At 41.8% G+C, this 12275-nt stretch overlaps 2 protein-coding genes across 3 annotated transcripts; one reads left to right on the top strand and one right to left on the bottom strand.

The window, feature by feature from the left end:
- The first annotated feature begins 631 nt into the window (after window positions 1-631).
- Window positions 632-8206, top strand: LOC129827418 (cyclin-G1-like). Of its 2 annotated transcripts, none has more exons than XM_055888253.1 (6): window positions 632-814; window positions 3023-3286; window positions 3613-3866; window positions 5405-5483; window positions 5821-5931; window positions 6684-8206. In XM_055888253.1, exons 2-6 carry the CDS (start codon window positions 3023-3025, stop codon window positions 6873-6875), a joined length of 900 nt encoding a protein of 299 aa, XP_055744228.1. In that variant the 5' UTR covers window positions 632-814; the 3' UTR covers window positions 6876-8206. The 2 variants fall into 2 exon arrangements, with proteins under 2 accessions (XP_055744228.1, XP_055744229.1); XM_055888254.1 differs by lacking the exon at window positions 632-814 and adding an exon at window positions 1524-1631.
- Window positions 8207-8249: 43 nt separating this feature from the next.
- On the bottom strand, window positions 8250-12169 carry nudcd2 (NudC domain containing 2). Its single transcript, XM_055888255.1, has 4 exons — window positions 11716-12169; window positions 9504-9552; window positions 9183-9334; window positions 8250-8972 (listed from the first exon to the last, which is right to left on the bottom strand). Exons 1-4 carry the CDS (start codon window positions 11902-11904, stop codon window positions 8889-8891), a joined length of 474 nt encoding a protein of 157 aa, XP_055744230.1. The 5' UTR covers window positions 11905-12169; the 3' UTR covers window positions 8250-8888.
- Window positions 12170-12275: the final 106 nt, after the last annotated feature.

The raw sequence follows: 12275 nt of genomic DNA on the forward strand, positions 1-12275 counted from the left end.
ACTCTTACGTTTGGTTTGTACCTCTTCTCATGTCTACACAGGCTAATAGGATGTCAAAGCGCCACCGCACTCGCTCCCCGGTGAGCCCCTGGCTTCCAGTTTCCAGTTACCAAATAGTGTACCTTTCTGAATTGTTGGTTTTACATTCATTGTGAAAATGTTACAGAATAAAAACAATCTGCAAATGGATGTTTGGAACAAAATGCACAATGGTTCATAAATAATTGACATGCATTACATTTATGGAAACTCAATTTATAACAGTAGTTTGACACACTGCACAGGTATATGTCTAATGATTCCATAGATGCCATTTACATTGTGCAACCATAGACCGTGTGCCACAAACTGTTCAGCGTGTCCACAATATGGCATAACACATATCCTGGAGATAGTACAGTGAGTTCGAAAAGGAACTCTCTCTGCCAAGGTGCCGGGGATCGTTCTTTCGCCAAAGGCCTGCCTCTACTCTCCGCATGATAACATAACCCCTCCCATTACTGTGAAGGGTGTAACTTTCTTGCTGATTGATGGGTTTATTATCGAATGCAAACTGAGAAGTAGGGTGTGTCGATTCACCACTGGCCAATTAGACCTTGCTATTTTTGGGGATGGTCTTGTACTAAAGGCTGAAAACCCCCTTTTTTTTCGCCTTACGCCAAGGGTAAGGGGTGTGCATAAGGAGGTACAATTACATTTGCTGAAAGCTTTCTTATTTAAAATACATACTGTATTCTTTTCCTGTAACTATTGTCTTTAATCCGTTTTGATACGATCCACTGCAACAACCAACGCTCCTCATATCAAAGACAAGGTAAGAGCACTCATCTTCACCATTATACCTCTTTCTCGTTGGCTTCCAGGCGCTAGTTACAATGGTAAACCGTGTCGTTATGTAGCCATATTGTGTCAACGATATCCTAAATGGTCGTTTTAGTTATTTTGTAGCCTTAACGGGTTACCGGTGTATTTTGCCATGGCCTACTGTCCATGTGCTGTGCCTTCAACTCATAAAAGCGCCTGTTTTGTGAATAATCTCTGTTGTAGATGCAATTTTAACACTACAATCAATTGATAATGCAGACACGTGGTGTTTGGATCAGAAATATGTATACGTTGTTGTAGTATTAGCTGCGTTTAAGTCGCTACCCTCGGTGTTTCTGATCCTCCATTGGTCTCTATAGGCAGGGAACATGTCCTGACACATCACGCAGACCTCGCTGCGTGTGTAATGACGAACTGGCGCATGGCTCCTTGCCTTTTTTTGTTCACATTTCACACTAGTAAAGATTTGTCGTTTTCTATTTTAAATGGTACTTGTTTATTGTCCATTTCAACTGTTGTTAGTGGTTTACACAGAGATAATGATATCATTTGGCAGGGGTATGTCACAGACGACCTACTTTTTAACATGTCCAGACATGTCCCATGCAGTAGGAAGTTGCCACCCCTATAGTAGGATTCAGACCAGTTCGATCCAGTTCGTTAACAATTCGAGAGATCATGGTGACAGTAGGGAATGACGATATACTGTAATCATCTAGAAGGGGACTTCAACCTTATCTTACCCAGGGACCCCCTCCCAGGTAAACCGGCGATCCAGGAACCCACATCATACGTCTTATCATCAGGTGAATTATAATGGCAAGGAGAAGTAGTCAACATTTGAGAAATAATAGTAGACACTTTTCATTGTTTTTGACCTCTCCACATTATATAATTGGACGAGTGTAAACTCAAACATGGGGTATTAGCTAGAAAGGTAACTCAAAACACATTTTCGCTCGGGAAAAAAGTCAAAGCCTATTATGGAGTTGATAAAGTTGGCATCATTAGAAAAATATTCTCATATTTTCTACTGTAGGTATAATTAATTATGTTGCTAACAATATAAAACAAATATTGAAATGTAAAACTAAAAAATGGTGGACCCCCTGCAGTAGCCTAGCTCCGCGGATCCCCGGTTGAATTCCCCGATCTAGATCGATGGAGGAACCGTCTTGACTACTAGGGAAGAGTAATAGCTTTTGGGCAGTAACTTCCCCAAAATATTGACACGTTTCCAACATACCAGTACCATTGTGACACATACTGCCGGTACATCCCCCAAACTTGTTTTAAGTTGATCTCAAATAAGTAGGCTAGGCTACTCATGGTTTATCAAGTTGATGTGAAATATGATCAATACTATCCCTCTTCTTACACAGACGTAACGAAATGGTAACTGTGGAAAACGCGTAATATTTAAGCTCTTATTAGGGTGGGTATAATTTGTGTAACGTTCCAACAGGAATCTGTTAGAACAGCTTTGTAAATAACAAGGCTGCCAACAAACAACGCATACAACGTTGTATAGCGGCCGAATAAGATACCGCTTGGGGAGTGGACTTTTTCATTAAGATTTTCACTTAACACGTTAATTCCGCAAAATGTCTCCTCACTCTGGTAGCCCATGGACAAACATTAAGAATAAGCTAAGTGGTGAGTTGATGACTATTCGGCAGCTAGTTAGCTAGGTGAATTGTTCGTGTTACTTTAGTATGCGTTGTTCGTTGGCATCCTTGTACTTTACGAAGTTTTTGGAACAGATTCCTGTTGGAATGTTCCACAAATTATACCCACCTCTCTAATTAATCAATTCCCTTGAATTAATAACATACATTCTGTCCCTCTTCCACCGATGGTGACAGTAATCATGAAATAGATTTGAAACATACTGTAACGACCCCTGGGTTTCTAAGCGCGGAAATCGACTGCGGCTCCAGCATGCTTTTGGGGCACAGTCGATAGCGTGCTGGACTTCGGGCTAGCGAGACACTTCTGACGCCAATGTAATGAAACAAGCAGGGAGCAGATCTTGAACCCTCGACCTTCTAGCCCGAAGTCCAGCGCGCTATCGACTGTGCCCCAAAAGCATGCTGGAGCGGCAGTCGATATCAGCATTTATAAACCCAGGGTTATTACAATATAATCAATTCCCATTAATTAATAATGGCCTAACTACATTCTCTTCTCTCCATAGATGTGTCTCACAGTGACTGGACCAGGGGCTCTGCCCTTTGCTGTGCAGTTGAAGGCTCTGACTGACCAGGAGTTCAGGTACCAGCCCAAGCTGAGCGGGCTGAGGATCATTGAGACGGCCCATGACAACGGCCTGAGGATGACCACCCGGCTCAGGGAGTACGAGGTGAAGGACCTCCTGTCTCTGACCAGGTTCTTTGGCTTCAGTGCAGAGACCTTCTCCCTGGCCGTCAACCTGCTGGACCGCTTCCTCGCTGTCATGAAGGTAAGACCTGGACATCAGACAGGGTTTGATAAGGAATGATTCCAATCTGTCTTTTTATTCATTTGGTTTTAGCTGAGTAAGCAAGGGGAAAAAGGGAAACAAAGTACTGTGAACTTGGTGCAAGGACTGTAAAATCATACACATGTCTATTCTGTAATATCAGAATGTTGTACAGGTACTTCACTGTGAAAATATTTCAACCATTACCCCTAAAATGAATGACATTCAAGAACTCTCATTTTAATCATAACCTTTTAACCTTTCTCCCATCCCCAGATCCAGCCGAAGCACCTGTCATGACCTTTTAACCTTTCTCCCATCCCCAGATCCAGCCGAAGCACCTGTCATGCGTGGGCTTGTCCTGTTTCTACATTGCTGTGAAGACCACGGAGGAGGGGAAGAATGTCCCCATGGCCAACGAGCTGATCCGGATCAGCCAGAACCGCTTCACCGTGTCCGACATGATGAGGATGGAGAAGATAATTCTGCAGAAGCTCTACTGGAAGGTCAAAGCCCCCACAGCCCTCTACTTCCTCAGGCTGTTCTACAGCCGGATACAGGACACGCTTGAAGATGACTGGTACGATGACTGTAGATATAGTAGGCTTGGACGGTATACCGTATATAACAAGGGTGTCAAACATATGGCATTTGGCCCGCGGGTCAATAACAGGGTGGTCCAATGTGGCCCGTGGGTGTTTTGAATAAGATACTAACTCAATATACTTTAAAATGACAAACGGTAGAAATGATAATGGACCTACATTCATAGTTTCTTAACTGTGTCCAGTTTGCTAATAATCACCTAATTTTAGTGCGGCCCTCCGGACTTCGTGGGAGAACGAATGCGGCCCCCGGTGCAAAATGAGTTTGACACCCCTGATAGATACCGTATACCAGGGTATTTTGCGATACCCACGGTATGATTTTCAATACGTTTTTTCAAATACCTGCAGTCAGCTTGTGCACTAGGTTAGTAGATGAATCAGCTGTTCCATTATTTGTTCATTATAAAACCGTTCCATAAAGCAGCTGATTGAGCCTGTCTGACGGCTTGTGTTCAAACGCATGCTGTGAATACTCTCTAAAAGTAGTGGCTGGATATCAGGGGGATTTGGATAAAGTTGACGCATTTATCTAAAACTCTGTTTCTCACATATACTCTACTAGTCAAAAGTTTGGACTCCTACTCATTCAAGGGTTTTTCTTAATTCTTTACTACTTTCTACTTTGTAGAATACTAGTGAAGACATCACAAAACTATGAAATAACACATGGAATCATGTAGTAACATTATTATTATTTTTTAATCAAAATATTTTAGATTCTTCAAAGTAGCCACTCTTTGCCTTGACAGCTTTGCACACTCTTGGCATGATCTCAACCAGCTTCATGAGGTAGTCACCTGGAATGCATTGTGTTCGTTGACCATAGCTTATTCCTGCCCACACCATAACCCCACCACCGCTATTGGGAACTCTGTTCACAACGTTGACATCAGCAAACCGCTCGCCCACACGACGCCGTACATCTGTGGTTGTGAGACTGGTTGGGCGTACTGCCAAATGTTCTAAAATGTTATTGAGGCGGCTTATGGTAGAGAAATTAACGTTAAATTCACTGGCAACAGTTCTGGTGCACATTTCTGCAGTCAGAATGCCAATTGCACGGCCCCTTAACATGAGACATCTTTGGTGTTGTGTGACAAATGCACATTTTACTGGCCTATTGTCCCCAGCACAAGGTACACCTGTGTAATGATTATGCTGTTTAATTAGCTTCTTGATATGCCACACCTGTGTAATGATTATGCTGTTTAATTAGCTTCTTGATATGCCACACCTGTCAGGTGGATGGATGATCTTGGTAAAGGAGAAATGCTCAGTAACGGATGTAAACTTGTGCACAACATTTGAGAAATATGATTTGTGTGTGTGGAATATTTCTGGGATATTTTCTTTCAGCCCATGAAACATGGAAACTAGACTTTACATGTGTTTTTATATTTTTGTTCAGTGCATCTCGTCATTTACATATGACCATTTCCCTTTATCTCTTATGCCTTACTCAACAAGCAACTTGGAACAGAATTTATTAAAACAAATTCTCTCTCCATAGCGAGGAGATCATGAATGTTGAGAGACTAGAAGCACAGCTGAAGGCATGCCATTGCTCTTTCACTTTCTCCAAAGTCAAGGTAAGATACTGTAGTTCTGTGTCAAAACAAATGTGTTTTGGTCTAATTCAGAATCTCTCAATACTATGTGTCAAGGAATACCAATTAACTTGACTATAAAATACAGGAGCAAGGGATGTATGTAGGCTAGTTCATGTTGTGACATTGGATCTAGGCCTATTTTGGGCAGGGCACTTGGGAAAGGGGTGGGGGTTGGTGAGCTTTGAGTGTGTGGGTGAAAGACTTAAAATAGTTTCAAACCGACTGTAAAATGTATATATAAAAAGATCACTCTTAAAATTTAGTTTTCATACTAACCTAATTTCTCGTTCTTCCCCCCCTCTTTCTCTCTCCACAGCCCTCTCTGCTTGCCCTGTCCTTGTTGGCCCTGGAGCTTCAGGAGCAGCATGACCATGAGCACATAGACAAGCTGCTAAACACCTTCCAGTCTCTCCAGCAGCAACTCACTGTGAGTGTTTACTGTCCAGTCTAGCCACATAGCCTGGTCTCAGATCTGTCTGTACTGTCTTGCGCCTATGTTGTCACACCAAACACTGGGGAATAGCTGTTGGCAAGAGGTTACAAAAAGATCTGGGATTCAGGCTACCACCCAGTGTCATATCACTCCCCAAACATGTCTGTTGTAACAGGATTACTAACTAGGGTCTTGTTCATTAGGGCATACAACAGTACATGTTTTAAATGTTTTGCAATGGAAAACCAGAGAGAAGACGCGCTCAAATAAAACAAGTTTCTTATTGGACAAGTCCAAGGTTGTCCCCCCCGTTTGGTGCCTAATGAACACAACCCAGCAACGGAAGGTGTTTACACTGTGGCTGTGTGCCGAATGGAGCCCTACGGGGCCTGGTCAAGTATTGCAGTCACTACAGAGAATAAGGTGCCCTTTGAGCCACATCCACTGTTAGCTGAGGTGGAGCTCTGCGTGTTGAAGCCCCAAGGACTATTGCCCAACGGATTACCTAATGTTGAGGGTTCATGGAAAATGTAGGCAAGTTGATTGATCATGTAGGTCCCGTGCCATTTAGAACATGACCTAAAGAACCTCTGTAATTGGGAACCCTCTGGATTGTTTTTAATGGTGCGATACAGAAAGGGGGAAACGGGTCAAATGCTCTCTGATTTGCAGGTAAAAAAAAATAAAAAATACTCAGACGGATGATAATTCAGTTTTTTCCTCTCTGTTTCTTCGTATTTCCTCAGGTCCGAGAAGGAGACCTGGTTATCGTGACAGAGTTGGTTATGAAGTGTCTGATTGAGTATTCAACCACCAGGGTCTCCAGGCCCAACAGCCAGAGGCTTCGTTGGATCCTCTCTGGCAGAACGCAACGCACGTTGAAACACAGCTACTACAAGATCGCCCATATGCCCACAATCCCTGAGTCTGCCTACTGAAAGCCCGGGGCTGGGTGACCACCGATAAAAGTAGGAGTAGATCTAAAAGGAGACAGATATAAAAGGAGAAGTAGGTTACCACCTCTACTCCCCTAAAAATGTTTTGTTTTTCAGTTTAATGGGGGAGAAAAAGCCCCCCAAAAAACGACAACTTCTTGTACTCTACTGTTGCTACGTGGTCACCTACCTCCATCAATCACTAACCCATTTCCCTTACAGAACTGCATTATGGATGATGCAGTTCTTTAAGGGGAAAACCTATAAACTTATTTCCCCCTTTCTCCTGGTTTTTGTTCTCATGGTACTTTTTGAATAAGCTCACTATTTATTAGCCTACATCTGCTTCATTGACTAAGTGTGCATCTGAAAGGGCACCCTATTCCCTATATAGTTCACTACTTTTGATAAGAGCTGATGTGTTATTTAAAGGGAATAGGTTGCCATTGAGAAGGCACACTAAGGGAGTAATGCCCGGTCAAGAGTGGGTTTATCCGCTGCCATCTAGCGAAGGTTAAATTCTTCCTGGTTGAAATGCTTGCACGCGTGTATACAGTATGTTCTTATCTGAATCAGTACCAACATGAATACTCTGCATAGTATTCTATCGTGGTTGCTGGTTTTAAGCAATGAAGTATAGAACCACCTAGGTCCTCAGTCCACTATGTGGAAGAGGAGGGAGAAGGGTTTTGTGAAAATGCAAAAACAATGGAACCAAGAAATCGGACCCAAAACCCTTAACTTCCACCCTAGGTTGATGAACTGACCTAAAAATGCACACACCTCTACCCAAGGTGAACGTTTTCTTTTTTTACTATTGAAATATTGATATATATTTTTTGTACTTGTGGAGGACGTTTGTTGAGGTTTCCTCAGTGATGTGATGATCCTGCACATGCATTGGTTTTAGCTTGCAGGATAGCATGCTGAAACTGGCTGTGGTTGACATGGTACCCCACAAGGGTGCCATTTTGGACACAACCACTATCTTCTAATGTAATGTTGACTATTACTAACAACGGTTACAGATGGATCACGATTACAAAATATGATGTAGAATTACCTTGATTTGTGGCAAAATCTTAGCCTTTAGAAAACAACCATTTGCAAATGCACTCTAAGTCACTTAGGTAAAGCACAGTAGATATAGGAAATTAAGTTAGCTTGATTTACATTTGACCATAGGCCCCCCAATTGATCTGACAAATGAAGTTGTTCGTTAAGAATTTGAAGTTGATGTTCTGAAATGTGAAAACTTTGCCTTAAAGTTGGAATTACACCACCTGTTCAACTCATGAGTTTGTACCTTTCAATAAAATTATATTGAAAAGCTGTTTGGTCGCACTGTCAATGTTCTGAAACCAAATCCACGAAGACAACTTTTCAACAATTTATTATAAATCCACAGCAGATTTCCATACCGACAGCTAGTTAACTGAATTATGGCAATGTAGTCTGAAAGAATAAAATAAAAAATCCTAAATGCATACAAGGGTTGAAAGAAAAGGCAAGGTGTGGGTTTGTACAGGTATGGCTTATAGTTTCAAATGATAGAATATTCTAATCATTGTCTATTCTTTGCCCAAAGGCAACTTCATCCTGAGTTCATAACCTAGCGGGAAGGTGGTAATTACCAGTTGTATGCATTCATATGCTTTGAACATTTACGAAACACCAAGCTGCATCAACTATCGTGCTTGTAAACAAATTAGTGTTCAAAAACATTTCGATTTAACTGCTGAAATTTCATTTGTAGGTGACAGGTCAGCATGTGGGCGAAGTCGGCGCTCAGGGATGATAGCCAATATTAAATAAAAACAGTTTCCCACCGGTAATTACCAGTTGGAGGGGCCTTCAAACGGCTTATCCCTAGTCGTATGTGGTAAATACCACATTCCCACTTGGTTATGAATGCAGCACAATCTCTTCACCTGTAGGCCTTGGCAAGCCTTAACAGTGTCCATATGACAGTCCGGCATACTGTACAGTGGGTGGGTCCCTTTTGCTGTTTAACTGTCACTTCTGCAAGCTGGAGAAGTCTGGCCCACCACCTGCAAAGTTCCCAGAGATCTCTGCTCCACTGAAGTCAAAGCCAGGGTTCTGTTGACAGAGTGGGAAGTGACACGGCAACATTCATTTAATGTGGAGGTGAAAGCAGTACAGAAGAAAGCCTGCATGTTAATATGCCTTCATCTATCCATGTTTTAGGCTATTGAAGTATAGTCTGTGTTAAGGCTCTGTGTGGGACTGTCTCATATAGTATCACTGATTACCTCTATGGAAATGACTAGTGGTATCACCATGACTCACCTCCCTCTGGAACCTCTCCAGAGTTAGTTTCCTCTGCATCTGGTCCTGGAGCCAGGCATCAGCACAGTACTCTCCCTCTAGCAGAGAGGACCAGCAGTTACCTGCCTCCCTGTTCGTTTTCATCAGCACGATACGGACCAGACACTTATCCTCTGGAAAAGACATGTGGAGGGGGAGAGTGATCACTTAGGCTTTATTTTCAACCAATATCTGCTAATGACTTATCCACTGGATGAGAAATGAGTATATCTTGTGAAAGACAGATTTATTATGCAAGGTTTACATTCAACCATTGTGTTGATTAAATTAGTAGAAACCCACCTAATGTCCATGTTCCTTCATCAGCAATAGTGATGCCAAATAATTTACCCTGGAAGTACAAGAGACATGACTATAAGCAAATACACGCAAACAAACAGGGAATTAAAAATGGACCAATAAGCTTGCAGTTTATAGTCACATGACTACCAAAATTCACCTGAATCTAGCATGTACGGGTTTGCCAGAACTTTTTTTCAGTATTTTCAACCTAACTTCCATTTCCCCTGGAAAAACATATGTCATTTGTAATTTATGAAATGTCAATATTTCAAAATTAGTTGCTTATTAGGCTATATAGTGATGTGTGCCCGATGCCGCCCCTCATCTCTGATTTTCCGCTGGGCGTGCAATATCAAGTGTGCTATTTAGTGTGGTCTCAATCAAATGATCCATAGCCGCTATTGGCTACGAAGTGCATGCTCAGAGAAGCACAGACCAAAGTTATATTTCTAAGATAGCTGCTGGGATGATGTTAAATAAACTAGGCTGCATTACACACGGTAATGGATACTCCAACCATGAACCCCCGCCTGCTCAGCTCATGCTGATCAAAAACTGTTTGGTGTGCTGCCTAACCAATGGCTGTTCAGGGAAAACGCTTCTTCTTAGAAGAATCTTGCTTGTGGACTGTTCTGTTCGAGATGGAGGGCCTGAAGAGGAGGGAGATCAACTTCAACAGCTTGCTACTACTATAATTGATTTGATTAAAAACTATGTCTCTTACCCCCTGATGTATTGATCAGCAACGACACAATTCATTCCAACTCGACAGCCCATGGTGCTAAAAGTTCAACTCAAATAAGCATAATTAATTTCAACGTCTTCATTTTAATTAGACGTTATTAATAAGAGAGCTTTGTGTTGGAGCCTATTTCTTTCTATTTAAGAATTAAGAGGTAGGTCTACCTGTTTGACAGGTGAAATTAGGCTGCTATATCCATAGATTTGTCTGTCAATTCTTTCACCCACCATGCACTCTTTAAATAACAGTCTGTCGTCACTGACATGGAGGTAGGGTAAGTTAAAACCAAAACTCGAATTGAGGGGGTATGCCATTGGCATACCTTTAAAGCACAGACCAACCCCTTGTTAGTTTAAGACTTAAGAAAATAAAAACAGATCTAATTATATAAAGTGATCTACTGTATAACAGAGTTTTGATCTGCTATGTTTTATTCTAGAAACAAGCTTTAAAATGCCCGTGAAGACATTACTATGATGCATAAGGTTTCCTTTCTTTGATGTTTAGAGGCGGAGCTACAATCTTTAGCCGAGGAGACCAAAAAAAATAGACTTTGCTTGGGAGGTAATCAAATTGATTAAGCTATTAACTTTTGGTAAAATAGATGTTGAAACCCTGACAGCTTTTAAGGAAACACGGGTGACCTTCTCTCATTGGGATAAGACATGGAAGAGTAGCCAGCATTTTTCTGCTTAGTTAGGCCTATGTCTGGGTAGGAAAGTTAGGCCTATGTCTGGGTAGGAAAGGTAGACCTATGTCTGGGTAGGAAAGGTAGGCCTATGTCTGGGTAGGAAAGGTAGGCCTATGTCTGGGTAGGAAAGGTAGGCCTATGTCTGGGTAGGAAAGGTAGGCCTATGTCTGGGTAGGAAAGTTAGGCCTATGTCTGGGTAGGAAAGGTAGGCCTATGTCTGGGTAGGAAAGGTAGGCCTATGTCTGGGTAGGAAAGGTAGGCCTATGTCTGGGCAGGAAAGGTAGACCTAACTTTTTTAAGTACCATGCTCAAATTCCTAATGACATCTCAGATGTAATTATTTGCAAACAGGGACAGATTCATTGCAAACCAGACACAGTGATTTGGCATTGGAGAATATGATAAGACATTAGGACTATCTCTGCCCATTTAAAAAAATAAAAAATAATATTATTCTAAAATGACAATTGCATGACATTTTTAAAAACATGTATTTTTCCTCGGACCTGCAAACATGATGATAGAGTCATGCAATGCTTTTACTATGAAAAGGAGATATTTTCACCCCTACTCTTGTCCTGCGTATTTGGGGTAAAGGGGGGTCACTTGTTTTTTTTCTCTCCAAACGTTCAGGGAGGGTTTAGGTTAAATATATTTTTGCTAAAGGGGGGGTCCATCCATTTTCATTCCAGAATGGTCTGATGTTGTTCATGTAGCTAACCCTTATTAACGTTTACTACCTTACTTTGAAATGTGTTTGTTGTGATGTCTAACGTTACCTTGAAGACTTGTTGTCCTTTGACGTGTAGTTCTATCTGTTTGGATCCCAGATTACATTTGACTTCTTTGCCAGACGTCCCATGTGGTACATTCACTTCAATAAATACCTCCTCCATGGTTTGGGACCAGTTTCCCCATGGTGTATTACACGGGATAACACCACTTCTCTCCTCGAAGTGGACCGACATGCTGCTGGTTAGCGACCCTCTCACGCCTCCTGATCTGATAGTTAGCTAACCGGCTAGCTAGCTAAATGTTGTTTATTCTCTCAAACGATGTTCAGGTCCTAACTTGTACCGACATAACGATATGTAACCATCCCAAAACATATACTTATATGCATAAGCTGGCTAGACAAGATTACCAAAGTTGTATGGGACAGTGTTTACGCCCGTCAGTTAGTTCTTCCAGAAACATCCTGGAGTTACTTCCTCGCTAGTTGAGTTTCCGGTGGCTCAACCGCCAAATAGAACATATAGCGCCACCTGCTGTTTAGACGCGCAATGCTCAAGGGGTCAAGAATCTTGATCTAAAAATAACACAAATAGCCTTGAAATTC

Source organism: Salvelinus fontinalis, chromosome 29 (genome assembly GCF_029448725.1).
Source record: "Salvelinus fontinalis isolate EN_2023a chromosome 29, ASM2944872v1, whole genome shotgun sequence".
NCBI lineage: Eukaryota > Metazoa > Chordata > Actinopteri > Salmoniformes > Salmonidae > Salvelinus > Salvelinus fontinalis.